At 60.9% G+C, this 27804-nt stretch overlaps 4 protein-coding genes across 13 annotated transcripts in view; all 4 read right to left on the bottom strand.

Moving 5' to 3' along the window:
* Positions 1-556: 556 nt before the first annotated feature.
* On the bottom strand, positions 557-6209 carry LOXL4 (lysyl oxidase like 4). Of its 2 annotated transcripts, none has more exons than XM_065842834.2 (14): positions 5741-6209; positions 5366-5544; positions 5008-5222; positions 4412-4450; positions 4070-4286; positions 3739-3922; positions 3329-3483; positions 2700-2867; positions 2344-2506; positions 1972-2215; positions 1592-1707; positions 1360-1496; positions 1090-1201; positions 557-1001 (listed from the first exon to the last, which is right to left on the bottom strand). In XM_065842834.2, exons 1-14 carry the CDS (start codon positions 6033-6035, stop codon positions 931-933), a joined length of 2295 nt encoding a protein of 764 aa, XP_065698906.1. In that variant the 5' UTR covers positions 6036-6209; the 3' UTR covers positions 557-930. The 2 variants fall into 2 exon arrangements, with proteins under 2 accessions (XP_065698906.1, XP_071667646.1); XM_071811545.1 differs by having other exon boundaries at positions 5008-5219.
* Positions 6210-8994: 2785 nt separating this feature from the next.
* PYROXD2 (pyridine nucleotide-disulphide oxidoreductase domain 2) lies at positions 8995-13664 on the bottom strand. Of its 2 annotated transcripts, XM_065844034.2 has the most exons (16): positions 13455-13664; positions 12994-13013; positions 12800-12893; positions 12647-12720; positions 12406-12552; positions 12109-12262; positions 11824-11885; positions 11615-11712; positions 11051-11192; positions 10825-10959; positions 10644-10716; positions 10369-10525; positions 10081-10235; positions 9837-9943; positions 9606-9726; positions 8995-9380 (listed from the first exon to the last, which is right to left on the bottom strand). In XM_065844034.2, the coding sequence occupies exons 1-16, from the start codon at positions 13609-13611 to the stop codon at positions 9310-9312; spliced, it is 1767 nt and encodes a 588-aa protein (XP_065700106.2). In that variant the 5' UTR covers positions 13612-13664; the 3' UTR covers positions 8995-9309. The 2 variants fall into 2 exon arrangements, with proteins under 2 accessions (XP_065700106.2, XP_071668150.1); XM_071812049.1 differs by lacking the exon at positions 13455-13664 and having other exon boundaries at positions 9606-9744; positions 12800-12915.
* A 1208-nt stretch (positions 13665-14872) lies between these two features.
* HPS1 (HPS1 biogenesis of lysosomal organelles complex 3 subunit 1) lies at positions 14873-20117 on the bottom strand. Of its 7 annotated transcripts, none has more exons than XM_071812046.1 (18): positions 19925-20116; positions 19697-19834; positions 19488-19630; positions 19157-19265; positions 18797-18957; positions 18612-18714; positions 18406-18510; positions 18245-18317; positions 18068-18135; positions 16955-17122; positions 16704-16883; positions 16565-16632; positions 16308-16430; positions 16141-16205; positions 15801-15946; positions 15588-15701; positions 15370-15452; positions 14873-15091 (listed from the first exon to the last, which is right to left on the bottom strand). In XM_071812046.1, the coding sequence occupies exons 1-18, from the start codon at positions 20021-20023 to the stop codon at positions 14929-14931; spliced, it is 2109 nt and encodes a 702-aa protein (XP_071668147.1). In that variant the 5' UTR covers positions 20024-20116; the 3' UTR covers positions 14873-14928. The 7 variants fall into 7 exon arrangements, with proteins under 7 accessions (XP_071668147.1, XP_071668148.1, XP_065698909.1 ...); XM_071812047.1 differs by having other exon boundaries at positions 16704-16880; XM_065842837.2 differs by having other exon boundaries at positions 16704-16880; positions 18245-18314; positions 19925-20115.
* Positions 20118-20307: 190 nt separating this feature from the next.
* Positions 20308-27804, bottom strand: part of HPSE2 (heparanase 2 (inactive)) — a 111255-nt gene continuing 103758 nt past the window's right edge. For both annotated transcript variants that reach the window (XM_065842838.2, XM_065842839.2), the window contains 3 exons: positions 22528-22673; positions 21314-21460; positions 20308-21241 (listed from right to left, as the gene is read on the bottom strand). In XM_065842838.2, coding sequence (XP_065698910.1) covers positions 21076-21241; positions 21314-21460; positions 22528-22673 — 459 coding nt within the window. In that variant the 3' untranslated portion in view covers positions 20308-21075. The remainder of the gene's footprint in view (positions 21242-21313; positions 21461-22527; positions 22674-27804) is intronic.

Here is a 27804-nt window from a genome sequence, read left to right as displayed (position 1 = left end):
GGTACTGCCTGGTAGCTGGCTCTCTGGGGCCAGGTAGTACAGAGTGCAGGTTGGTGGCAAATATTCCCATTTATTTGCTTTAAAAAAGTTTTTCTAGAAGCCACGTGGGGAAACAAACAGAGAGCAAGGGCACAGTGTTTCCTGTGTCCCTACCCTGTGCCCAGGAGCAATGGCTTCGAGGGGCAGACCAGCCCCATCCATGTTCCTGGGGCTGGGAAGCTGCCAGGCAGCCTGGGAAAGCCCCACACAGTGGCTGCCGGTGGGTTGGCTGCCGGCCTGCGCTGCCACAGAGCTGGCCCAGTCCCTCTGCACACACAGGGTCAACCAGTTCAGGGCCAGGGTGCCCTGGGCGGCGGGGACTGCTGGCCGCAAGCCACTCTTCAGGCTGCTGAGGGGGCTGGTGGCCCTGGGTGTCAGAGGGGGGACACTGCCTGGCCGGGTGGACATTGGCCAGACCAAGGTTGTTACCAGCTGAGGACCAGCTTCACAGTCTTTGTGAGGAAGAGTGCAGGGGAAAGAGCAGGGGATGGTGGGGTTCATAAAGGGGTACCCCCTCTCCCATCGCACAGCACCTTTATTGAGGACAGGACTGGTGCACAGGTGGCAGTGGCTGAGGTCTGTCCTAAGCCTGCTGAGGTGGGGGGCTGGGCGGGCAGGCTGAGGTAGTCATCCTGGGGGGCACCAGAGCCACAGAGGTGGGGGCTGCTGTGGTACCTGGGCCCCTCTTGCAGGTCCTGCTGGCCACATGGGGCTGTGGGCACTGGGCACTCCCCACCAGCCCTGGTGATTATCACCATCCTCTGCAGCAGCATCAATAAATACAAAAGTCTTTGAGTCCCTGAGCTCAGTCTGGTACTTCCGGGGTGCAGGGGCTGGGTGTGGGAGCCAAGCTGCCCCATGGTGCTGCTGGGAGCGTGCTGATGTGGGGGCTCATACAAGGTTGTTGGCCAGGCGCTCCCGTCGCTCCAGATCGCTCACCACATCAGCGCCATAGGCATCGCCTGGGGAGAGTGACAGTGTGGGTGAGGGGATATGGGACCTGTGGAACACCCAGCCCACCATGCCCCCTCTGTGCCTATTCCTCCGTACTTGTGTGACAGCCGTGCATCCAGACACGCTGCCCATCGTACTTGCACTGGCACCGCATCACGTTGTTGGAGAAGTCCGACTCGGCCACCTCGTGCTTGGGATTCACGACCACCTGGAGAGGGCAAGGGGCAGGGCTGGGGGCACCACTACTGTGCACACACCATGGGGTGCAGAGCATCCCAAAGTTCAAGGTGAGGGGTAGTGGTAGTGCCCACGGAGGATGGCCCCCAGCCCTGAGCTCTGGTCCCCCCTGCCCCTTCATCCCCATACCTGGAAGGTGTAGCTGCCCGGTGGCACGTCAGTGATGTCGATCCACTGGCAGTCAATGTCATGGCGGTAGGTGTCCCAGCACCCCACGCTCACTCCCTGCTCCCCAAAGTTGGCACAGGCGAAGCGTCGCTGCAGCCCTGCGGGAGGGAGGGGAGGTGAGGGAAGGCACAGGCAGAGCACCCCTGGGGGAGCAGGAAGGGGGGCTGCTGGCAGCTCTGTGGCTGGTACCTACCCTCGGGGCAGTTGGTGTCCTCCAAGCAAAAGCTGGCCTTGTGCCCTTCAGCCACCTTGGAGCCATTGAGCGTCAGCAGGTCATAGTGGGTGAAGACCTCAATGCTGTGGAAGTGCCTGTGGGGACAGGGGCTGAGCGTGGAGCTGATGCCCAGCTGGGGAGTGTGTGACTGGCGCAGCTGCCCAGCCAGGAGCGGGAAGCACCCAGAGGCTCTGAGCAAATTACAGCCTTGAAGCCAAATAAAGCCATAATGACAGTGCCAGAGCAGACGCTGCTAATTACCCTGGGTGGGCCAGCCTCTGCAGGATGGGTGCCACCATGCCCTGCCTGGTGTGGGGAGGGGACGGCCTCCTGCCAGGTTCTGCCCATGGGCCACTCACCGGTGGCACTGGTGCCAGGTCCAGGCATGGCGCCCCATTCTGGGTCGGAAATCAGCTCTGCCCAGGTTGTGGATCTGGGAGGAGAAGCGGAGGAGGCGGCGGTGGCCGTAGGGCCACTGCATGTGGTCAGCAGAGCGTGAGAGGCAGCGTTCCTCATGGGCACAGTAGAGCAGCCCCAGCGGCCGGTCCTCCAGGTAGGCTGTCTCCTGCACCAACTGGGCGTTCATCACCAGGTCTGGGGCATCTGGCACAGGAGGGATCAGAGGGGGTGGAGCAGGCAGTCCCCACCCTGCATAGCCTCCCCTGCTCCCGGTGCCAGGACAAGTCGTGGTGCTCTCTCCCACCAGTACCCTGTGGGTTCCCAGTACTCACGGGTAGTGCAGGTGACCCCTGCGGAGAAGCGTCCCCCACCGCTGGGGCAGTGGACGGGGCCGTGGCGCTGGCACTGCTGCAGGGCCATCTCGGTGCCAGCACAGCGCACCCCGCTCATCACCACCTGGGCAGCATCGGGGCTGCCTGCCCAATACCATGTCTCCTGGGCAGAGGGGGAACACAGTGCTCGGACCAGACCTCGCACCCCTGCCAGCACCCACCCTGCCTCCCCTGCCCCAGCACTGCCACCAGGGCTTGTCCCCCCAGGCTGTCCCATTCCAGAGCCACCCCTCGCCCATGCCACACATTTCATAGGACCCCTTGCAGCCCAGGCCCTGGGCTGGAACCCTGCTCACCTGGAGGGCGTGGCTGGCAAAGCCCAGCCCCAGCTGCCTGCAGACCACCATGGCCTCGTTCAGCCCCCACTGTGCACCGCACACCGTGCCCCACTGCAGCCGCCCCTGCACTGGCACCAGCACCTCCACCACACCCTCCTCAGGGCTGCGGCCCCCGACCAGCCGCACCTGTGGGCAAAGAGGGGCAGAGCTGGAGCAGGGGGCAGACCCCCAGCCCTCCCATTGGGCAGGCAGACCCATACATCCAGTTGAACATTTGCTCCACCTTTCCTGCTTGCAAGACTACTCTTGCCAGTGGCTCATCCTGCAGAGCCCTACCAGCATGTGACTCTGTGTCGTAGAATCATGGAACCATTTCGGTTGAAACAGACCCTTAAGATCATAGAGTGCAACCATAACCTAATTCCAGCACTAAGCTATGTCCCTAAGAACCTCATCTATATGTATTTTAAACACCTCCAGGGATGGTGACTCAACCATTTCCCTTGGCAGCCTGTGTCCCTGTATTCCTTGGGCCACCTCGGGGCTGCTCTGAGCATACACAATGGGCACAGATCTTGGAGGCAGGGGCTGTGCAATAGGGCTGGGGCTCCAGAGGTGAGGAGGAGGAGAAAGAGGCAGGGACTCACCTGGCTCTGGAAGTCCATGTGGGGCATGTGGCAGCGGACAGCGGCATCAGTCTCATGACGGCACCCGCTCTGCTCGGCATCCTGGAAGCGGCACTCACCCAGGGAACGCTCATGGCCAGTGCACCGCACTTCACTCATGTGGATGGGCCCCAGGCCTGAAGCAGAGGGAGGGTCAGCACTGCCTGCTCCATGCCTGTCCTGCAACAGGGAGGTCCCCCATCCTCCTTCCCCTGGTCTGAGGGTTCCCTATGGGCATGGGGTTGCCCATGGCAGGAATAGTCAGAGGAGACTCATCTCAATGCAGGCTAGAGCTGCCTAGACACCCCAGAATGCTCCGGCAGCACCCAGTGAACCAGAAGCTTTACCCACCAATACCCCTCTAAGCCCAGCAATGCCCCAGCTCCCCTCACCTTGGCCCATCTGGGCTCCCACCAGGGCCTGCTTCGCTGTCCCATAGCCCAGCTGCCGGCACACCACGCTGGCTGCGGCCAGGTCCCACTGCTTGTCACACACGGTGCCCCACTGTCCGTGGCGCAGCACCTCCACCCGGCCCTCACCGGCATGGGTGCCTGCTCGCAGCCGCACCGGGAGGACCTGGACATGAGGAGCAGCTTGTCAGTGGCCCCAGGGCAGGAACACTCACCTGCACCATGGCCACACACGCAGAAGGGTGACCCGGTGTTGCCCGGCTCCAGGACCCTCTATCAGCAGGAAAGTGCACAGGACTGCACTGGGGCTCACCTTTCCCGGCGAGGTCTTGCTCCTGCCCTTGCCTGTTCCCTTCTGTGAGGCAGGGTTTGGGAGGCAGCTGACAATGGCGTGCATGCCACGGGGACAGGCATGCTGCTGGGGTGCTGGTGGTGCCACCTGCGTGGGGCAGCGGGCCAGGTGGGGCTCCGTGCCCCGGCACCGCACCCTGTGGACCCAGAAGCTGTTCTTCTGGCTAAGGGTCTTCAGGCTGCCAAGGGAGAGGAGCAGGGGCCAGTGTCAGCTTAGGCACCGGAGACTCTCCTCTACCCAAAGCCCGTGGCTGGGTCCCTGCCCAGGGTGTCCCTGTCCGCCCTGCCCAGGGCTGAGTCCTACCTGGAGTTGGGGTCCTTCAGTTTCATGTTCCAGAGCTTCCTGTGGATGCACAAAGCCAAGAGATCAGTGGGGTATGCCAAACCTGCAGGGCTCTGTACCCTCCACCCCATCATCCCTGCACTCCCTGCCAGCCCATGGCAGGAGCTGGAGCTGGGGGTTCTCCCACGGCATGGCAGGGTGAGGACAGGTCCTCTACCCACTGGCAATTACCGTGTCAAACCCAGCAGTGCCATGTGCCTCGGCAGGACTGCAGGAGTCCTGGCACCAGCAGGGGCTCATTACAGGCTGTATTTATAACCCCAGCTTGAGGTGGGGGTGGAGGGACCAAGGGCCACTTGCCTCTCCTCTCCTTTTACCCATGCTTTGCTGGCCACAGCTGGTGACTGTCCCCATATGCCCTGGCTGCTGCTCAGCCCAGCTCTGGCCCCTGTTGCGGCCCCAAGAAGGGGACCCAGGCATGACCAGGCCACACCAGCACCCCCCACACCCACCCATGTGTGCATTCCCTCCCAAACACCCCCCAGTCTCTTGTCCCCATGGTATGTCCAGCCCAGCACCCTGCTCACGGCTGCAACATGCCACTCCAGCATCCCTACCGGTAGAAGCTGGTGTTGATGTGCTTCTCCCGGGGGAAGCCCAGCATCCCGCACACTACGTGGCTGTTGTTCCTGGTCCAGCCGGCGTCACACACCTGCCTCCAGCGCCCATTGTGCTTCACCTCCACGGCACCCTCCATCACTGGCAGGCTCAGCTTGGCCCGCGCCAGGATGGGCTTGAGCCGCACCTCCTCCAGGCTCAGCCCCAGCACCTGCTGGACCGTGGCACAGCTGAGTGGGCACAGGGGTGGCCATGGGGGCTCCAGGGTTGAGGGCAGTAAGGGGCAGCAGGAACGGTCAGAGGAACCTGCTCCAGCCCCCTCATCCATACCACTGGGCACAGGGGAGCCCCACTCACCTCTCCCAGGTGACCAGAGGTGGTGGCCTGGGGGGAGCTGCCAGGCAGGTGTTGTCCTGAGCACACCACGCCAGCATCCTCACCGTGGTGGCAGTCACTGGTGCCCCAGCCGTTGTGGATGCACTCTGCCAGGGAACCCTCGCTGCCCCCACACTGCACGTTGTCCAGCCAGATAGGGCCTAGGGGGGGACATGCAGGGCTAAGGGATCACTAATGGGGTGTCCCCATCTCCCTCCCCAGCACCACGGGCCCTATCCAGTACCCCCCGAAGGCTGCCCCCCCCCACAGCCCCCCAGACAGACTTCTTCAACCAGTGCTAAGTACACTGTCCTTGTCAGGACCCCACGTCCCCCCCATTTCCCACCTGCCCCCTACCTTCCCCTTGGCCGTAGGTGGCACTATGGGTCCAAGTGATGGCCGCAGTGTAGCCCAGCTGCCGGCAAGCGACAGTGGCCGCGTGGAAGTCGAAGCCGTCGTCGCAGACAGTGCCCCAGCGCCCCTGGTACAGGACCTCAAGCCGGCCTTCCCCGGCTGGCCCCCGTGGCCCTGCCAGCCGCAGCTGCACCGGGGCCGGCTCCTGCCCACTGGGGGCCACCCGGCACAGCAGCAGCACCAGTGGCAGCAGGATGGGGCTCACACCAGCTGGCATCACCATCATGGATCTGGGCATGGGATGCCTGAGGACAGCCTGACACGGAGCCCTTGGGGACCACAGCAGGGTGAGGGGTGCTGCTGCAGCCCCCCTGTGCCCCAGGAGCTGGGCAATAGTACAAAGATGTCATGCTCCCTTGCATGGTGGTGACATCCCTGTACCTGCAGTGCAGGGGATGCAGGGGCTGGTCCCTGCCATGCACGGCTTGCAGCATCACCCACCCTGGGGCTCAGCTCCAGCCCCACACCCACCTGCCCCTCCCTGGGGGCACCGAGCCCTGGCACAGGCCCCCCAGACACTCACTGCCCCACACTCAGCCCTGCCTGCCAACAGCCATGGGCAGCCCCACAAACACTGCCTTGTCCCTACTGCTTCATGCCTGCCCCATGCTTTGGGCCATGGGTGGGGGTCACACAGAGACCCCCTTTATTCCCCACCTGAGCCCCTTGCTGGACACCAGGGTCCCCTCCCCACCCTGCACACAGCCCCTGTCCCCCATTACCCCACCTCTTCACCCGCATCCTCACTCAGAGCACTAATGGGGTTGCTGACCCCCTCCCTCCAGGTGCCCAGACCCCCCATCCCGTTCCCGGGGCCATCCCCGGTACTCACCCTGGCAGGGGCTGGCGGTGCGGGACAGGCGGCAGCAGCGTAGAACTGACAGGAGCGAGGGAACGGGCGCCGGCTCCCGCTGGCCTCCAGCAGCGCTCCTGCCGCCGAGCACCGCCTGCCGCCGCTTTTATGGTGCGGCGGCGGTGGGCCGCCCCGGGTGGGGGCCCACGCTGCCCAGCCCAGCCCCGACCTCCCCCGCACCGTGCTCAGCCCTGCATCCTGCCCCACCTCCTACCTCCCTCTGCCACCCTGGAGCAAACCTGCCGCTGCCCCAACCCCTGCTTGCCCCCCAGTTTGAGGGTCTGAGCATCCTTGGGACAGCCCCTACCTGTGGTGAGCCTGGGTACCCCCTGAAAATGAACCTGATGTCTCCAGTCAGAGATGCCCGCTCCTCTCCAACAGAATCACACCGTGAGGGAGGCCCCCAGCCACAGAGGGCACGGTTTTTCTATGGATGACAAACTGCCAAGCTAGGGACACCCCAAAAGAACACCCCTCCCCACCCCATGCAGCAGCTCAAGCAGGCATGAAGGAAGGGGATACCTGAAGCTGCTGCAATGGGGCCCAGACCTGGGTGACACAGAGACCAGGGAAGGCTGTGCAGTGACACCAGGAGCCCAGAGCAGGGTCCTCCTGGGGCTTGGGGCATCACTCGGGTCATCCCTGAGCCAGGCTGGCTGCAGGGGTCCCCAGGCACAGCCCCCTGCCCCGAGACATGGAGACTGGGGATGCCCCCCACAACCTGCCCTGCAAGAAACCTCTGGCTTGGGGTGCTGCCAATTCCTGGGGCACCCCGCTGCCCACCCGCCCCACTGTGCCACGCTGTGGGACGGAGATAAACAGGAAGCCCTGTGCCCTCGCCGCAGCCAGGGACCGGCCAGGAATGTGTCGGTGGCCACCAGGCTGTTTGTTTGGAGTCAAAGCAGCTGGTTCCTGCCAGTAGGAGCCAGGATCAACACGGCCAGGAATAGCCCGTGAGCTCATCGCCACGTCCTGCAGGAGCCTCCAGCATCCCTGGGTGTGCAGGAGTGCACAGCCCCAGGATCCCCTTGCAGGGCACCATCCTCCCAGCCCTATGTCCCAGCCAGGCTCTGAGCACACGCTGGAGCCTCTCCTATAGTGGGGGTCACATGCCAGCCCCAGCATGGGGGACCATAGAAAGCCCTGGAGAAGCCCAAGGCTGGCCCCCAGCAGTGGAGCCCATGACTCGTTTGTGCCTCTGCATTTTGGAGCTCAGTTACTACAGTATGAAGCCAGAAGCCTCCCCCTTTGAGTCCCCATAAGGCAGACAGTAGCAGGGGTGCAGGGCAGGCAAGTGCTGGGTCCTACACCCAAGCGCAGCAATAAATGGGTGGTGGGGGTTCTGGTGGGTCCTCCCCTACCTGAGATCTGCTGGCCTTAACCTGCAGTAGTGGGGCACTCTGTCCTGCTGCTCAGTGTGTCTGCGGCTGGAGGTGTCCCCCCTCGTTGTCATCCCCCTCCTGCCCAGCCCTTGGAGCTCACTTAGTGCCAGCACCTTCAGCTCTTGGCAGGCAGCAACTACAGCAGCTAAAAATATGGTGCTGGCAGCAGGACAGCCCCGTGCGCGGGAAGCTGTGGGCAGCGGGGCGGGTGTGCGGGACTATTCTCAGAGGACTGCGGGACTATTCCTGGCCAGTCAATATTGATTCAGCCAGCTCAGGTACAACAGCTCAGCCTGGCTGCACCGTATTTAGGGCCCAGTGGGAGGCGAGGCAGGCAGCTGAATTGGGAGCATTGTCTGGGGTAGGAAGAGGGCAGGGAGAGGATGTGAGCTCTGTAATCTGCAGCAAGTGGCTCCCAACAGCAGCCTGGGAGAGGGGCACACCCCGGGCCTGCCGCTGGCTGAGGGGTGGCCAGTGAAAGCCACTGGGCTGCACAGAGCACTTGCCCTGGGGATGGAGGCACGTGGCCAGAACAGGTCCAGGCAGGTCCCAGCAGGAATAGGGGGGTGTGCGGGACATGGGGAGTAGCTGCTAGTCCTGGCTCCTGCAGTCTCTGAGCTGCTGGTCGTGTGGCAGCTGTGCACACAGCAGAGCGTGGGGGGACAGAGGATGGTTTGGGGACTCCAAAGCAAAGTAGGTCTCAAGCTGGTCCCTGTTTTTCTGCTTGTTTTAGCCACCTTGGGCTGGCCCAGGCCAGCCCTACATCCATCTGAACCTGCATCGGTGAGGAGAGGGCAAAGGGCTGGTTGTCCCCATTCACAGCTCTAGGACATGCATGTTGCCTCTGGCAGCTCTCCCAGGGCTGCATCACCAGTTGCTGCAGGTGGCACAGAGTAGCCCCTGACACACCGGCACATTGGAAACTGCATGAAGAGCTGAAAAACGACAGAAGAATGCTCGAGACAGAGCCTGGGCCAGGGTTTATTTCAACAGGTGCAGGCAGGGACCGAGCGAGACTCCCGATGGCTGCCCAGTGCCCGGGAGCCACCAAGGCATGGCTGGGCTGAAATGGGCTGGGAGCAGCCACGTGTTCAAGGCAACAGTGGCAGCTGGGAGTACAAGGAACTGTGCCAGCCCACAACCCGCAGCTCTCAGGGGATGCTGCTGCCCTGTGGTGCCTGGGAAGGAAGCTGGGGACAGGCAGGGCTCTGCATGGGGACAACGCAGCTTGCTGTAGCCACAAACCTGTAGAGGTGAGGTCGGTGTGACCATTGCCATCAGAGGTCCCTGAAGTCCTCAAGGGCCACCTGGGCAGCATTGCGTCCTGCTGCTCCCATCACTCCTCCTCCTGCAAGGGAGCAGAAACGGAAAGCAGTGGGCAGCTCCAGCCCCAGGAGATGGGTCCCAGGGCTTCACCATTGGAGCTGTTCCACCTCCCTGCTCATGTGAGGGCAGAGGGCAGTGGAGCCTCCCTCCCCCACAACTTGTGCTGCCCTTGCATCTCTTCCATACTGCCATACATGTCCTCCTTCTGCAGCCCCCCAGGAGGGTCCTGGCTCCCAGCCCTACTCACCAGGGTGGGCTCCACTTCCACACAGGTACAAGCCAGGAACTGGGGACCGGTAGCCTGAGTAGGATGGTGCTGGTCGCGCAAAGTACAGCTGGTCCAGAGACATCCCTCCGTGGAAGATGTTCTGCAAGCAGAGCTCAGGCTGTATGAGATGGTTGTACCTGGCTCAGGGCTGTGTCCCCACCAGCACTGGCACCAGAGCAACGCTCAGAGCTGAGCCCACATGGTACCCACCCCGCTGGGCAGCCCAAAGATCCTCTCCAGGTCTGGCGGTGTCAGGATGTCCCTGCCGATGACAGATGCCTTGAACCCTGGGGCATAGGCTTCGATGCAGTCAAACACTAGAGAGGGATGGAGGGACGGATACACAATTCAGGGGAACATCGTGGCTGGTCCCTGAGCAGCTCCGGGGTGGCTCTGCCCACAGGCAGGGACCAGCACACCTGGTGTTACCCATGTCTGTGTGTGCATTACATACCTGTGTCTGCATATGCATTTCTGGCCTGCTCGTCCCAGGGCTGCCCACCCGCCAGCACAGAGGGGGTGTACTGGGTGAAGAGGGACACGACGTGGCAACCCCGTGGGGCCAGTCCCGGATCCAGCGCCGAGGGGATGCAAAGCTCTATCATGGGCCTGGGGGAGTAGGACACCAGCTGGGCAGGCAGAGGGCGACATGGTCACCCCAAACCTCTTCCCCCAGCACCACCCACCATGGCTGTCCTACCCACTCCCCAGGGCACTAAGGCATGCCAGTGGGGGCTCTTACCTGCTGGAGGGGTGCCCATGGGTGGCCTCGGTGAAGGCCTGGTGCAGGAGGTGGGTGCTCTCGCAGTTGAGGTGGATGGAGCACTGGTGGTGGGGCAGGGGTTGGCCATCACAGGCGTTGGGAGCAGCCAGGAAGCTGGGCAGCCGATCCACCGCCACTGGGCATGGCAGGGGGGCAGGGGGGAAGAGGGCTGCAGCCTCTTGCTGAGCCCTGCAGCCCGGCACCAGTGTCCTTCCATTGGGGACAGCGGCAAAGGTGGCCCCACCAGTGCCTACCGTTGATCTTGGTGACAGGGGAGCGTGTGTCAACCTGCTGGATCCGCTGGACAAAGTCCTTTGGGAGCTGCTCCTGGGGTGGGAGAGGCCGGGGCAGAGCTCAGAGCTCAGCGGTGAGGGGGTGAGCCCAGCCAGCGGATGTCACCATGCCAAGCCCCTGCCAGTCCTGTGTACCCCATACCTGAGGGGTTAGCTCCAGGAAGGTGATCTGTGGGGAGGCATTGGACAGCACCAGTTTGCTCCTCACCTCCGTTCCATCCTGCAGTGCAACACCCTGCACCTGCCCATTCCTGCCCAGCAGCACCTGGCACACCACCTGGGCAGGCAGAGGGGACAGGATCTCGTCCAGAGCACCCCCACCACCTGCAGACTGGCCAGGCAGCTCCCCATGGCCAGACACCTCATACCTTCTCAGTAAAGATGTGGGCTCCCTGGGCAGTGGCTGCACGGGCGATGGCTTGGGACAGGGCCCCCATCCCACCAGCCACGTAGCCCCAGGCCCCCTTCCGTCCCTCTAGCTCACCCATCACATGGTGCAAGAGCACATACCTGTGGTGGCAGGAACCCAGGTTAGCTGCTGGCCAAGGGCACAGGTCTGTCCCCTGCACCAGCATGGTGAGAATGGTGCCATGGTCCCCGTAGATGGGACTGTGCCAGCTTGTAGGATGCCAAATCAGTTACAGGGTGCACCTACTGGCCAGGACTTGACCTGACCTGGCAACAAAGGTGTTCAAACAGCAAAGGGGCATGTGGGGACCACTCAGGAGAGCCATATGGCAGGGATGGGGGGCAGCCCCTTGTCCAGCCCCAAACCTGAGCCATCCTGGCAAGACTGAGCATGCCGCGGGATGGAGAGACAGTGGGGCAGGGCACAGGTTGCTGGGGCACAGCAGAGCCAAGGAGCTGCCAGCACAGAGGATGGCACAGAGGGATGGTGCAGCCATAAGCCCTGGGGGAAAAGGGACCCTCACCCACTGCCAGGGGTGTGGGGGCTGGCCATGGCTCCAATCACTGCATCAGTAGCCAGAGTTGCCTTCAGGGGCTCCGACTCAAACCACTGATCCAGGATCTGGCCCAGGGGAAAAACAGAGCACCAGGCTCAGGGTTAGGGGCTGCTGCTGCATCCTCTCAGGCAGCAAGTCAGCCAGTGGCTCTGCACTGCTACTGCCACAGCACTCACCTTGGAGATGGGGGCTGTGAGCACCTCATAATAGCGGGGCAGTTGCCGCCCCAGCATCAGCCCTGGGAATGGAGAGGTGGTGTGAGGCTGCATGGCTGTGCCCAGATGGCTGCCCATGCCTGGCTGGGTTTGGAAGGACCAAGGCGGGCAGGCCTGCCAGAGCCTGAGAGCCCAGCTGTGGCTCCTGGGGAGCCTGTGCCCCAGGAAAGGGCAGCTCTGCATCACCCACCCCAGGTGCAGGCAAACACCTATTGCCATCAGGGCTCCCCAGCATCCCAGACGTACCTGCCCGCAGCAGGGGACGCAGGGCTCGCAGGGCTCTGAGCCGCTGCAGCAGGGACCCCTGCCCCAGGGCAGCTGTATCCACCGGGGGGGCATCCAGCAGCTGGTCGAGGGCTGACACCAAGACCCCCATGAACACCTCATACTCAGGGTAAGCCTGAAAGGAGAGAGAGAAGGGACAACAGGGACTGTGCCATGATGGGTACAATGAATACACGACTCAGGAGCATTCCTGCCACTCCATGGGCAGCGTAGTCCCTGGGGGAGCTTTGCTATGCCAGGTCCATGCCCTCGTGGTACCTGGGCATCCTTCTGGGAGAACTGAGCAATCTGCTGTTGGGTCTGGGCCATGTCATGTCCCAGCAGGAGAGAGCGGGGGCAGCTCCTGTCCTCCAGGAGTGGAGTGAAGGAGTAGGGGTCCCGCAGGAACACCCTCAGGCCGTGCCGCTGCAAGACAGGCATGGCAGGACCCACTCGGTGGGAACACCCTGCCAGCATGCCAGCAGGTGCTGGCAGACCAGCAAGAGATGGGTGCCGGCACCTGCAGCTCCAGCTCAGTGTAGATCTGTGGCCGCAGAAGGCTAAGCAGGTAGGATGCCCGGGAGAACTTGAAGCCTGCAAGATGTGGAGCAGTGGGAGGTGCCTGTGCCCAGGGCTGGCCAGGGGCAGGAGGACAGGTGGCGTGCAGGGGTACCTGGCACAATCTCCTCCGTGACAGCCGCGCCGCCCAGCACGTGGCGTTTCTCCAGCACGGCTGTGCGCAGCCCCGCCCGCTGCAGGTAGGCAGCCTGCAGGAAGCACCGCATCACACTGCTCATCACTTCAGGTGGGATGCAACCTTGCCACCCCAAGCAGGAGGACAGACAGCACCCTGCTCTCAGTACTCACTGCCACCAGCCCGTTGTGCCCTGAAAGGAGAGAGGGAGGTGAGCCCAGCCTGGTGTCATGGCAGTCTCATGGCATCAGGCACCCTGCCATGGCTGGGGTGCAGGGCTGCCACCACCAACCAAATAATGGGGTTCTGGACATGGGGATACAGGTGACAAGGAGCATTCTCCCATGCCCCTATAGCCCTGGCGCTAACGGTGCAGAGGAGGGGGGCAGAGGTGCTCGAGGCAGATGCCCCAGCTGTGTCCAGCACACTGAGGAAGCTGTAACACGTGCCCAGCCATGCCAGATCCTTGCATCCTCCCCGGCATAAGGAGCATGTTGAGGGTCTGCAATGTGCCCAGCAGTGCTCTGGTCTCCACTGGTGGCCATTACACCCCCCACCTGCCCTGGCCGGAGGGCAGCTTGGGGTCTCCACCAACTCCCTGCAGCCTGGCACCATCTCCATCGCCCTGTATTACCTGCTCCGATCACCACCGCGTCGTACTCCTGCTGCAGCTGCTTTGTAGCCCCGGCATGGGCCAGCCGTACTGCCGGCAGCCCCAGTGACAGATGCCAGCCCCACAGCCAGCGGGACAGGCAGCCCGTGCCCAGTCTAGCCCAGAGCACAGCTGCCATTGCCCCACAGTGCCTGGCCACGGCTGTCCTTTGCCCAGCAGCCTGGACTTTGCTTTCACAGCAGAACTTTTCCCAGTGCTTCTGGGCATGGGGAGGAGACGGGGGGCCAGGCCAGGCAATGCCTTGGCACAGGGCCACACGCTGTGTCCCAGGGCTTGTGGGGAGGTTGAGCAGAACAACGGCACAGGTACAATGCTGCCCACCCAGCGCCGCCTGCAGCAAGGCACTGAGCCCTGGCAGAGCTTAGCTGGGAGCTTGTGGGGAGGCTGGAGACCAGCCCCAGTGCTGAGAAGGTGACAAGGTTGGACCCTGTCTCATTCTCAGCAGAATGCCAGTTGCTCCCCAGCCTGTACCCCAGGAAAGTGCTGGGCAAGCAGGTGGGATGCTGAGAGCCCCCTCAGCCCCTGTTGTGCTTCATGGAGGACCCAGGGGCACACAGCTAGGGTGATGTGGGCAACAAGCACCACAGGACAAGGGGAGCTTGGGCCCCATTGAGTGGGTAAGCCCCCCACACAGTGCTGAGAACAGGAAAACGGGCAGCTTAGGGGTGCACTTGGCCCCGAACACAGCACTGTTGCTTGTGAGGGCAAATTCCTGCCTAGCAGGATGGGGCAAAGATGCTGCCATGGTCCAGTGCTCCCTGGAACACCAACCCCAGCCCCAGCGAGTGCCATGGAGCAAGGGACAGTGGCTGCCAGTGTCCCTCAGGACTGGCCTCATCCCCAGCCATGCTGGGGGGGGGGTCCACATGCATTGAGTGCAGACATTCCTGGGGAGCAAATAAGCTGCCTCAGCTTTACCCCCTATTCACAGCTGAGCTCAGCCCTGTGGCTGACTGGTGCTTAGGAGCCTGTGCGCAGAGAAGGGGGCACAGGACAGGCCACACCTTCCCAGAGCCTTGCTAAGCCTTCAAGGGCCCCACACCCCACATTTGGGGATGAGGGGAAAGGGGGATGCACCCTGCACTCTTCCTCCATGCAGATTCAGCTACACCATTTTGTTGCTAAAGCCTGTTGGTGATGCCAAGCCAATGCTATAAATCCTCCTTTGAAAATGCACTTTTCAGCAAGGCAGTGATTGCCAACAACTTCTCCTCCCCACTCTCCATCTGTCTCCAGAGGCTGCTGAGTGCCAGTGAAGCCCCTGGGGAGCGAAGAGGTGGGCAGTGCCAGCCCTGGCCGGGCTGGAGGATGGGAAGGCTGCCTGGGGCTGCCTGCAGGCACAGCTGACAGCACACAGACACAGAGAAAGTAACCCAGGCACCAGGAACACCCACACACCCGCTTTAATCCTCGCCCCAAGGCAACTGGAGGCAGTTCAGAGCAGGGGAATGCGAGAGGGTTCCCAGAGGCGCCGAGCCAAGTCGCAGGCCTGCTGGACCACGAGCTCAGAGGGGATGATGCCCAGGTGCACCGTCAGCAGCTCGTAGCACTTCACCACCTCTGCCTGGTGGTTCTTGCTGTAGTAACGCAGCAGCTTCCTGCAGAGGAGAAGGCAGAGGGCTCGTCAGGCACAGCACAGACTGGCACCTCCTTTATAACCACCTCCCACTAGAAAGTGCCTTGCAAGGACACAGTGTCCATCCATCAGCAGGACTGTGGGACCAGGCTGGGGAGGTGGGCTGGTGAAACCCTGGTGACACCACAGCACTTGTACCACCCTGCAGTGACGTCCCAGCGAGGACATCACTCACACGGACCCCCGTGTCAGCACAGCACCAGGCCCTGGTGCCAAACTGCAGGGCTGGGGACTGCTCACCTGTAGTAGTCTCCTGCCAGCATCCCAACAGGAGCAGAATCATCAGCAAGGACGGGCACCTCCACAACCTCCAGCTTGTAGCCCTGGGGAGAGATGACAACAGAGGGCAGGGGCAGGGAAAGGACTGCTGAGGAGCCAGGGCTGTGCCTATAGCCCTGCTCCCTGCCCCCAGAAGGTGACAGGGAAGAGGGGCTCAGCCCCTTCCTGGCCCCACGTACCAGCTCATTCTCAAACCAGAGGAAATAGGAGCAGCAGTAGTCGCCATCCTGCAGCATAAGTGTGGTGTAGCCCTTCTGTAGGTATCGCCGGGTCAACGCGATCAGGGAGCAGACCTGGGGGGCAAGTGGCACCTGAAGTCTGAGCAGAAAACCTTCCAACTTTCATACCCTCCTGTGGTCCCCATCAAGCCCCCTAGCCCCATGAGCAAGTACCTTCTTCTTGATGAAAGCGGCCAGTGGGCCCTTGCCCAGCTCAGAGCTGGACTTCTCTGTCATGCTGAGTGATGGTGCCATCATCTGCCCAGCTGTGCGGTCCACATAGATGAAGTGCACCAGGCCAGGAAAGTCCTCCAGGTATGTGGGGGTGGGTTAAGGGTGTCCAACAACTTTGGTGCCCTTCCAGAACAGCCCCTGAGCCTCAGGGAAACTGCCTTCAACCACCACAATCCTCCTCCCCTTAAGCCCAGTGCTGGGAGGACTCACTCCCACCTCTGCAACCCCCCTGGGGACCCCTACTCGCCAGGCTGGGTTCCCAGTCGCAGGGACGGGTATGACACCATGGTGATATTACGCCTGCTCTTCACCAGCAGGAAGTCCCGCCAGTCCAGCAGCTTCTCCCTGCCGAGAAGAAGCAGGGTGAGAAGCTGGGATCCTCCAAGCCCCAGCACAGCTGACTGTGGGGCAGGCCCCTGGGGATACCAGTCACCTCCATGCACTCACCTCATCAGCTTCTGGGCACGGTCCCGCAGCCCCTGGGACAGGCTGTGGCTGGCAGAGGCCAGGAAGAGCTGGCGGTACACAGAGCAGAGCTGCCGCTTCACATTGGCCACTGCCTGCAGCAGCCTGAGCCAGGAGACATGAATGGCACCGAGTTTGGCCCCTGGGTCCGCAGCAGTGCAGGGACAGCTGTGCCATCCCCCAGGCTGGGAAAGGTCCCTGCCTGCTCTGGAAACTTTCCCTGGCCACCCTGTACTCACTCCAGGGAGCTCCCAGGCTCACTCCGGGAAAATATCTTGTTCTTCAAGTCCACCCAGGAGTTCTGCAACTAGACAGAGACAGGGCTCAGCATCAGGCTGCAGGGACAGCAGGACAGGTTCCTCGTGTCCCCACTCCCACCTGGATGTCCTGCCCACTCAGCTTCTTCACAAACTTGTCCATGCGCTGCCGCAGCTCGGCCAGGAATGGGTAGGAGCGTGGGGTTCCCACCTCCGGCCTCTCTTCCAGCTTCCTCTCCAGCACCAAGAAACCATCCAGCAGCTGGTACAAAGTGACTACCACCTGGGTTGTGGGGCCCTGCTGGGAAGGGGAGAAGCAGGTCAGCCAGGACCCCACCCATTATTGCTTCCTTCACCTTAGAGACAGCTCACCTTGGTCAGGAGCACGAGGGAGATGCCTGGCCAGAGCGGGAGGCAGTGCATGGTGTGCGGCAGCAAGGGGCAGTAACCTTCTCGCAGGTTGGCGTCCAGGAAGATCCTTCTGGGGTTTGAAGCTTCAGGGACTAGAGGCCCCAAGGTCTGGAGCAAGTCCTCTGCTATCTGAGGAGAGATGGGAGATGTTCAGTGCCCCACAGAGACAAGATAGCCTGCACCAGCCCAGAATGCTCTGGAGAGACACAACAAAGTCCTGAAAGCTGCAATTGGGCACGACTGAACAGAGAGAGCTAGAGAGAACACATGGCAAAAGATGAGCAGCGAGGGAAGTACCCAGGAACCCCAAAAAAGCAGCAGATAGAGGGGAAGTTGCTTGCAAAGACACAGGCTGAAACAGAATCATAGAATACCAGGCTGGAAGGGACCACAAGGACCACGTGGTCGAACTTTTCTGGGCAAAAGCACAGTCTAGACAAGATGGCCCAGCACCCTGTCCAGCTGAATCTTAAAAGTGTCCAGTGCTGGGGAATCCACCACTTCCCAGGGGAAATTATTCCCGTGGCTGATTTTTATCATTGTGAAAAATTTTCCTCATGTCCAATCAGAATCTCCTCAGGAGTAACTTTTACCCATCAGCCCTTATCTTTTTTGTGTGACTCGTTGTAAAAAAACGAGTCTCCCTCTTTCCTGTACCCACACTTTAAATACTGGAATTTCTTTTCTCAAGGCTGAACAGACCCAGGTTGCAAATGCCTTACGCTGAAGCTAGCACTTGCTCGCAAGGAGTGTGTGAGGCCCTGCAGCATCTGTCAGGGAAGCAGTGCAAAAAGCCCAGAGGCAGCAGAGGGAGACACCAGACTGCTCCGAGGCAGCCCTGAGGCCCCTCTGTGCCGACAGCTCTGGGCAGGGAGATGCCTCAGAGAGGGTGGTCAGAGCTGAAACTGTTATGCACAACATGGAGGATTCAGGGCACACCTGCAGCCCTAAAGCCTGGGGCACCCACAGCTGCAGCACTGCAAGAGACAAGAGATGAGAACCAGAGATGGCAAAGAACACCAGGACAGCTGAGGAGATGTGGAGTCAGAAGGGACTGCAGGACCCCATGCTCACCTGGACATCTGCAGCATCTGACTCCCTGGTGCTCAGTGTCTCAGCGCCCTCTGACCAGCTTTCGCTGCCTGCAGGGAGCACGGCAGGTCGCCCTCCCTGCCAGCCCCCCATGCAGCCCCATGGCCTTTGCAGGGCTGGGGGGCACGGGGTAGAGCTGCTGCCCAGCTGGGCACTCACCCATGCTGTCCCTGCTCGGAGAGGGCTCAGGTGTGTAGTAAATCTCGGGCACTGAGAGATCGTCTGTGTCCTGCTGGCGAGAACGGCTGGGTGAGCGATGGGAGTGACGCAGGCAGCCTGGCCAGTGTCCCACCCTGCAGCTCCCGACCCCATGGACTCACCTGGTCATCCGAGTCCTTCTCCGCAGCTCCATGGGAGCCAGGGCTGCTCATGGGGATGCTCTCGCTTCTCTTGGGTCCCTGGGGAAGCACATTCCCCGCTGTGAGCTTCCAAAAAGAGGGAAAAAAAATCAAGCCCTGGCCATCAAGGCATCACCCCATGGGGCCACCCTGACCTGCTGCCCCCCCAACACTCTTCTCTGCAGCACCTGGGGGCCAAGCTCCTCCTCGGCACTTTGGCTGGGGTACAGGTCCTGCACCAGGAGGATGAGGACGAGTAGGTCAGCAGGGCGGATGGAGCTGGCATTGCGGCTGCAGGCCAGAGGAGGAAAGGGTCAGCTGGGAGGGCAACCAGCTACCCCGAGGAGAGTGGTGGGGCCAGGGCTGGGCACACCTGGAGTAGAAGGCCAGCAGCTTGGTGTGCACCAGGAGGAAGGCATGGCCCACCTCATCCCCTCCACGTTCAGGGCTGGTGTTGATGTACTGCACCACCTCCCGCTCCAGGAACTCGATGCACTGCTCGCACAGTTGAGGATGGATCAGCCGCTCCACAGCCTGGAGTGCGGGTGGAGAGGAATGCTGCTGAGTTCCCCTACACCCAGCCATGCAGCCCCAGGGGCAGGTCAGAGCTTCCACTGCTACAGAGAACTACCCCAAAATCCCCACCTCAGAGCCTCTTCCCACATCCCAGGATTCTTGCAGTCTCACACCCCTGTGACGTTGTGAAGGCGAGGGACACCCTGTGGTATGGTACCTCCACCGCAAAGCTCTGGTCCTCCTCCCGCAGGTGGCTGTAGGTCTCCAGCAGGCCCCGCAGCAGGCTCCAGACACGCTCCCGCTGCTCCGAATCAGGTGGTCGCAACCTGCAATGGTCACAGAGTGCAAGTTGAGAGCTGGATGTCACCTCCCTGGGTGGAACAGGCACCCGGCTGCAGCCCAGCAGCCAGGGGATCCTGCTGCAAAGGGGGCTTCCCAGTTTGGAGACACCCACTCCCACCTGCCCCGGGGCTGCATGATGGCATTGTTCTACAGCTGTCCTGGCATCCTGGCGTGCCAGCCTGTGCCAGGTAGCCGTGCCCACTCACTCCTTGCGGATAAGGTGGGAGTCAAGCGTGACGAGCCCGCAGTGAGCCTCCACCAAGCGCCGCAGCACGAACAGTGTCCTGCGCAGGTCGTCCTCGCTCTCCGTCCCGTCGCCGTTCACTGCGATGTACAGGCAGTCCCCGAACTGCAACCAGCAGCACGGTCAGGTGGGGGCCGGCCGGGGCGTCCCGGTCCCCGGTACCGGCCCTACCATGTGCAGGACGTGGAGGTGCCGCCCGTGCTCGGTCGTGAAGCAGGTGTAGGTGTCGGCGAGCTTCTCCAGCAGTGCCGCACAGGAGATGATGAGGGGCGCGAAGAGGGTGTTGAGGCTGTCCTCCAGCGCCGGGCCCTGGGGCACACGCTCTCGAGTCAGCGCACACGCGTGACCGCGCACCACGCACTCCCTTCCCCGCACCCGCGTCGCCCCGTCCCGCCTCACCTGCCCGGCGTCTGGCGGCTGCAGCCGCCGGAGGAAGGCGGCATCGGCCCAGTAGAAAAGCAGCTCGGCCGCGGTGCTGGCGATCAGGACACACCGCATGGCCCGGCCGGACCCGCAGCAGCGGCGGGAACCGGGGGGCACCGGGACCGCGCGGCTCCGCCCGCCCCGCGCCGCTTCCTGCTCCGCCGCGCGTGACCGCCGCGCCCACGCGCGCAGCGCCCCCGGCGGCCCGGCGCGGTCCTGCAGCGCGGCCGCTCCGCTCCGCGCCAGCCCCGCTCCGCGCCAGCCCCGTTCCCGGTCCCGCCCGCTGCTGCCGCGCTCCTGGTGCCGCTCCTGCCCCGCTCCCGGCCAGACCCCGGCCCGTGAGGGACAGAAGACGCCGCTGCGGTTGACATCCCAACTTTATTACACCGCCGGTGGCGCTTCGGCGCGTCCCGGCTGCTCCTGCCCGTGATACCGCCCCTCTCCCGGGCAGGACACACGGCCCGGCGGCCGTCGCTTCCCGCCGTATAATTTAATTATCAACATTTCCAGCCGCGGACCCTCGAGCCCCGCCTGCCCGCCCGGGGCGGACCCCTGCGCGGACCCCGGCGCCCCTTCTCCCGGCCCGCCCTACCCGCAGTATCCCCGCGCCGGTCCCGGCCGCGCTGGCGGCGGCCGGCGGCAGCAGAGGGAGCTGCTTCCATGCGCTTGCTGCACCGGCAGCACTGCCCGCCGCCCGGGAAGGTGCAGAGGAAGGGGGGACCCGGCTGCTAGAGGGGTCACCCTGCAGAGTAGCAGGACTAGGAGGGCTGGGGAAGGCGTCCATCCCAGGCTACATCAGGGCTCAGCACCCCAGCCCTCCCCAGCAACCTGTGGGCGGTGGACGCTGGGTGCTTCTCACAGTGTGTAACAGATGGTGGCAGGCCCTGCAAATTTTCCGTTGCACCACTCTGGTTGGATCGTGGTCAGGCCTAAGCGGAGCTCTGTGGTAACAGGGTGGGAGAGGGCGTCAAGCCAGAGAGCATCCAGGACACGAGAACGAGAGCATGGCACAGTGCCTGCCCGACATGGTCCTGCTGCGAAGCTGTGTGGGCTGCAGAGGAGGCAGCGTGTCCTGGGGAGTGTGTGGGGGTAGGAGCGGGGCCGGTGGGTCCATTCTGGGCCACGGGCTATCGGTACCGGCAGGCCAGCGCATTCACATTCTTCACCACGTAGAAGCTCATGGTCAGTGGGGGGATGACCAGAGTGCGGCCGGCCCGCAGTGGCCGAGGCTTTAGTTCAGGGAGGGTCCCATCGTCCACCATGGCCAGTGGCTGCCCATTGAGCTGGACTGACCTGTGGGACCAGGAGAGGTGGGATTGAGGAGAGGGTGGTGGTGGCAGCCCCAGACACCAGCATCACACTTACTTGGAGTGGAGCCCATCCTTGCCGTAGGGCTGCAGCAGGTATTGGTGGACGATCTTATCCCGCAGTGTCCCCGCCAGCTTGATTTTCTTCCGAGAGCGATGCAGGTTGATGATGTAAAGGGTGATGGACCCTCGGACATAGTTGTGGCTGCAAAGGGGGGAGCAGGAGCTGAGGTGTGCATTGTCACATGCCACAGGGACATCATCTCCAAGATGATGGATGAGGGGGTCTCTGCAAGAACTGTCCTTGTGCAGCCATCTGGAGGGGACATTACCATCCTGGTTGCACTTCCACAGGAAAATGCCACTTCCAGTCCCTAACATTCTGTGATTCTGTGACTCCTCGTCACAAAGCCCAGCTCTGCAATGACCCTTTTCCAGTCTTCCCCTCCCCTCCTCAGCCAGGGGTGGCACGGCTCCAGGGGGTACTCTGCCAGTGTCTGGAGCTGGGGGGGGTGGCAGTCCCAAGGTAAACCCCCAGGGCCTCCCAAGGAGAAGGCTGAGAATGGAGGGGAGCTCTGTGTGCAAGTGGCATCTGCCCCCACTGTCCCGGGCACCTAACTGACAGGTCCAGACACTGATCCTCTGTCCCTGCTTAATCAGGCAGCCCCAAACAAAGGCTATAAAGCACTTTGCACCTGTCAGTTACTGGACAAGGTTTCCTACCAAGCTGGAGGCATGTTGAAAGCATCTGGACTGTGTAAAGAAACAGACTCTCCTCCTCCACAATAGCAACTTGTGTCTGCAGAGGAGGTGGCCGCCCCCCCTCCCTCCCCCCCCCCCCCCCTTCCCCCCCCGCGGCTCCGGCTCGCTGGGGTGCTTTCAAAGACCTTATCAGCGAAACAATAACCAGGCCGGGCTCCCCGGCAGTGCGGCCCGGCGGGTAACCCGACCGACCGGGGCCTCTCGTGTGAAATCCACTCCCTTGATCTCTGCTGCCTGGGCTGCCCGGCAGCCACGGCACTGGCCCTGGCCGGCCCCGTTCCCAGGCACCGTCTTGCCGTGACTTTCATCGGAGGCATTGCCATTCCCGTGCGCTCTCTCCACCACCACAGCAGCCAGAGCAGCACCCAACCGAGTCCCCTGGGAAGCCAAACTACCTTGCCAGAGCCAAACCCTGGGCTCCTTCCCCAGCATGTCCTCGGTGGTCCCCATCTCCTGGGGGTCCTGTTTATCTCCCTCCCTGCAGCCTGCAGCCTCCCTTGCTCCACTTACTTGTGGTAGCTGGTACAGTGGGCATAAATGCGGAGCTTGTCACGAATAACCCTGCCAGGCCGGGGTTTCCTCTGGAGACCAGCCACGTGGATTGCCAGGACCTTGGGACCAATGAGGCGCTTGTAGAGCAGGGACAGCCAGTAGTCCTGGGGAGCAGAGGAGACAGTCAGCAGCACAACGGTCCCCACAACTCACATGGGGAGCAGGCAGAAGAGGCTGGCTTCCCTGCCTACAGCCTAGCAAAATTCCGGCTGTGAAATGGGGTGAAAATGTTGCGTGCCAGATGTCTGCCTTGGGGTGAGCTTGCTTTGTGCACTCCAAGCCAAAATGGTGTTGCTGTTTCCAGGAAAGAAATTAAGGGAGGAATACATTGCTCTGTCCACACTGAGAGACACCAATATTCTCTAAAGAAGCTCAGCTTTTGGCTGGACTGCACAGTGTGGGGAGAAGTGTAGGTGCCCTCACATGTTCCCATGGACCCACATGTAGCTATGTCACAGACCTATGCACCAGCTCTAGCTGAGACACATGGGACAGTGATGTCTCTGGAGCAGGCAGTCACCCTCCACCTCACTCTGTACACAACAGGACTGGAGCACACCAGAACTCTTCTGTGCTCTTCAGCTTTGTTTGTGGCACGCTGGCTTTGGTGACTACTGAGGGTGCTCCACTTCCCAGACATATTTCTCCTGCTTTTAAAGCCTCCTGTGGAGTTAAGCACCCATGAACATAGCACAGCGAAGCCAAGCACTGAAAAAACTTAGGAAACGTGCAGCCCCTGCACATATGCATTAATGATGCAGCCTTTAATTACATCACCACACACTGCTTTTTCCTGCAGGGCATGGTCTCACTCGGCACACAGGATGGGCCCCCAGCCCTGGGGAGGGAGGCGAGGCTGTGAGGTGACGGAGGCTGCTGCCGGCAGGGCCCCCCCCCATCCGCTGCAGAAGCTGGGAGGTGTGCGGTAAATGAAGCAGGGTTGTGGGAAGGGACAGGGCAGGCTCAGGCGCTTGCCTGCTGTTGTGCAGGACAGGGCTCTGGCCCCACCACTACTCTGGGCACCCTGGGTGGTGCAGGAGCCTCTCACATTGCTTCTCTGGGTGCTGCCTGCAGGTACACTGGGCACTGCCTGGGTGCTGGGGCACCTTTACACACAAGAGTGCTCTGGATAAACCCCTCTGTGCAACCCAGACTGGCTGCCCCAGAGGGACCATGTGCCCCAAGGCAACTGGATGACCCCCTCAGCCCATTGGCAATATGGCACATGGAAGCACAGATCACTCATACAGGTACAGGTATCCATCCTGTGGGTGGGAAGCCCTCACACAGCACACAGTTCTCATGCATTTTGAATAAAGAGGCCAGCAGATGAAACACAGGGCAGTGCTGCAGCAGCAACTGGCACAAGGTGAATAGCCACTGGCCAGACTGGACTGCCAGCCTCATCCTCTCCGCCAAAGGGAGATCCACACCCACTTCCCACTTTCTGGGTAAGCTTTCACCACAGCGCTGGAGAAAAATCTGTCTCCTGCCCTCCTCATGTTGCTCCCAGCCAAAATCACAGGGCTTTGTGCCCTACCAGCCTGGCAACTGCTTCCCCTGCAAACCCCAGGCTTCAGAGGAGACACTGGGGTGAAGGGAGAGACTCGTGCACACGGAGGAGGCTCAGCTCATGAGGCTGAAGCTCCCAGGGAGGATGAATTTCAGTTGCTCAATACTGCAGACCTGTGCGATCTCTGTGGTGCGTGCCACCATCCCTGTCCCTGCTGGCTGGCGGTGCTGTCCCACACCCTGGGTACATCCCTGTTGGCACCATGCTGCAGGGCTGTGCCAGTCTTCCCCAGCTGCGGGAAGCTGTGACAGCCCACCTGGCTGGGGCTCACAGCAGGCAGGAGAAGCAGTGCCAGGCACACTGCTGGCTCCCAGGAGAGCCATGCTGATTAGCAGGTGTCATTAAATGAGTAATTACTGGAGTTTACAGTGAGGCCAAACGTGAGCACAGATTGCAGTGTTTAGCCCCACAGTTAAAAATAAATTAGTTTGGTGCGCCAAGCTACCTGTCAGCTCAGGCTCTTAGGTCTTTCTAGCAGCCCCCTTGGGGTTTCTTGCCTCCTCTCTGCATTTCCATTGACGAGATGCTGCTTTTGCTCACAAGTTATGGGAGCAAGAGAGGCCAGAGACTTTGTGGCCAACCTGAAAATTTCCATATGGGTCTCAAGAGCTGTTTCGCAGGGGGCTTGCAATGGCCTTGTTCTGGCACAGGCAGCTCCAGCCCCTGGCTGAGCACCTGCCCCTCCGGGCAGTGTGGTCCCTGGGGGTTTGGTGCTTGGATGCCGGCGTCCCTCCGCTCTCAAGGCCCAGCAGCAGCAAAGTTTGAAATGTGGGGACCTGCCTAGCCTGTGACCTGCCTCAGTTGCTGCCAGATTTAATGTCTCAGCACACACTCTTCACAAGGGTGCTCTGGCAAACCCTGCTCCCCTGCTTCTGATCCAGCTAAGGGTACACAGTTTTTCTGATAAAAACTGTGCAGATGCCATGAGATGGGTAAGGCAGTCAGCAGTGTTGCAGGGTGAGCTGTTCTGCAAGACATGAGTTGAACACTGTTGAGTGCAAATTATTTTGACACAAGCAATGCCCTCAGGACACTGCGGGGACTGACCTGTTCCTCCAGCATCTGCAGGAGGCAAGGGGAAAGCAGTGATTTTACCTTGCCTTGCTGGTGAGACTAGCTCCACAGTTTCTGTTTCAAGAAGGATGTGGAAATACCAGAGAGAGTTCAAAGGAGGGCCAGAAAAACGACCCGGGGCTGGAAAAGGAGACACTCAGTGCTGGTCTCAAGGCCTCAAGACACTCAAGCTCTTCAGCTTACTGCAGGGAAGCACTGAAGACAGCTGCAGCTTTTCGCATCATTGCAAGACCGCTTGCAGCAGCAGGGGCCAAAATCATGTTACTCGCAATAAATTACCAGGAGCTGGTGACACTGAGCATTTGGATGATGAATTAACACACCTAGCACGATGGAAACAAACCCACTGGGTGCAGCACAGGCACTTCCCGCAGTTGGGGTGGTGCTCCAGGGCTGCTCCTACCACCGGCATGAGTGAACCCCAGTTAAAGTCACAGCAGGACTGCTGGGCGTCTGCAGCTGTTGGCTCCCGTTCAAACAGTGACCAGCCTGGAAAGCAGTCGCTTTTGAAATCTAGCTGTACTGCAACTGAGATGGGTTTTCCACCAATCAGTGACTTCTCCCCAGAGCCCTGGCTGCAACTGGCACGCCCTCCCATATGGCAACCCCTGTGCCAGTGTGGCCCCAGGCTGGCAGTGCCCACATGCCCCTTGCAAAGGCGAGTGCTGGCTTTGCAGCACCATGCTGGGCATCTCAGCAGAGGCAGCCCCAGTGATAGGCATGGCTCTGACCAGTGCAACCGCAGAAAGGATTTGGCTTTTGAAGTCACAGAGGGCTCCTGTTGTGAGGGCTGAGCCAGCGATACAGCTGTAGTGGCAGAGGAGAAATAACAGACAGGAATCTGGTCTGCTATTAGTCCCCTGGGAATCAAGAGAGCTTTCTTGCTTTAATTACTTTGCAAACCCACTAAGCAATGCAGCCACTGCAGGCAAGGAGCACCTGAAGACAAAGCCATCCTGCGCCTCAGGAGGTCTCCTGACCAGAAGCCTGATTTATGGGCAGGAAGGGTGCTTGTCTCAAGTGAGCTGACGTGCAGAGCTCAGGCCAGCCACATCTTCTGAGCACCATGGGGCCAGTGGAGAACCACAGGCTTCCCACTAGATGGGGAGAGTCCAGAGGGTCACACTTGATATCTTTGCACATGTTATATCCTTGCAAGAGCTTTTAGAGACTTCAGCTTTTGGAAACAAGGCTGATTAGGCAGCCCCTCAGACAGACCTGTTAACCAGACTGTCTTGTCTCTAGAGCCATCAGAAAGGGCACAGGAGCACATCCCCATGCTCTCTCATAGAGACAGCAAAGCAGCTTTACAGCCCTCCTGGGTTTATTCAGCTCCACACTCACCATGTGTGAGAAGATGTTGCCATAACCAGAAAACCAGAGTAACTGAGCTGTAGCTCTTTGGTCTTCCGGGGGCTGTAACCGGCAGAGGCAGCCAAACTTCAAATGAGCAGGCTGCTGACCCCACCGTCAAATGAGCTGGTGCTACGGGGCATGGCTCTATGTCCCTGTGTCACCAGCAGCATAAGTTGGCTGCTGCCTGCTCTACTCCTCTTCCTCTTGCTTCTTCCCTCTTCTGAAGCTGCCCAAGCTCTTCTTCTGTCCCTCAGGCACACTCAAGTTTCAACAGCCTATTACAGATTGCTTCATTCCTGCACCTTCATCTGTGTTTTTCCACAGTCCAAGCAACCCATATGGAGATAAGGGCTGGCTAGTCTGCCTTCCTGTACAGCACAGGTCAGAGAGCTTTGCTGTTTTATCCTTCTGTTGAGCCTGATGGCTCATTTTTGGCAAAAGCATCTTCCAGAAAAGTAGTGATTGTGGTTGTGAGGGCTTGGAGGGCGGAGAAGCTGCCACTTCCCAGGGAGTTTGTTCCAGCAGTTAAAGATCTGCACTGTTAACAATCCCACTCCATTTTCAGCTTGAATTTGTCTGGCTTCAGCTTCCAATCAGTGGTTCTTTTTCTTTCTTTTTCACTAGATTAAAGAGATCCTCAGCATCCAAAGCTTTCTCCCTGCGGAGGTCCTTACATCCTGTTCAAGCCACGGCTGGTTGTTCCTTCAGCAAGGCTGGACTGATGCCGCTTTTAACATTAGCCCTGAGTTTTATGTGCTTCTTGGACTGTGGGAGCTTGAGGCTTTCTCAGTCAAATCCTGCACAAGGTCCAGTGACAAGCAGAATGGAGCAGACCCTCTCCCCAAAGGGAAAATTTGCTAATATCAGAAGGATCAGCTCCAGGAGCAGGTGCTGATTCTGTCCTCCTGAGCTTCCATATACCCATCCTCAGTAATATGACCTGTTTGCCATTTTGCATGTGCACCCTCCTCGAGTGGAAGTGCTGGAGAGCTGAGGACTTCGTGAGCAGACTCCTACAACATTTGCTGCCATACTGAGGCTATTTGTGGGTGTACCCTGAGCACCACAGAGGACGCTGCTGAGAGGGTCTGTGAATGCATGAAGGGCCCAGGAGAGACATGCAGGGAACAAAGCTCCTTCTAGTCCCAAATGAGGGGGCTTCAGGTGGACTGGGCTGCTAGGAGCCAGCAGCATCAGCAAGAGAGGACAGACACTTTCTTTGATCCAGGGAC

Source organism: Patagioenas fasciata, chromosome 8, assembly GCF_037038585.1.
Source record: "Patagioenas fasciata isolate bPatFas1 chromosome 8, bPatFas1.hap1, whole genome shotgun sequence".
Classification (NCBI taxonomy): domain Eukaryota; kingdom Metazoa; phylum Chordata; class Aves; order Columbiformes; family Columbidae; genus Patagioenas; species Patagioenas fasciata.
The sequence above is the reverse complement of the archived record's forward strand: the minus strand, read 5'-3'. Positions and strand labels throughout refer to the sequence as shown.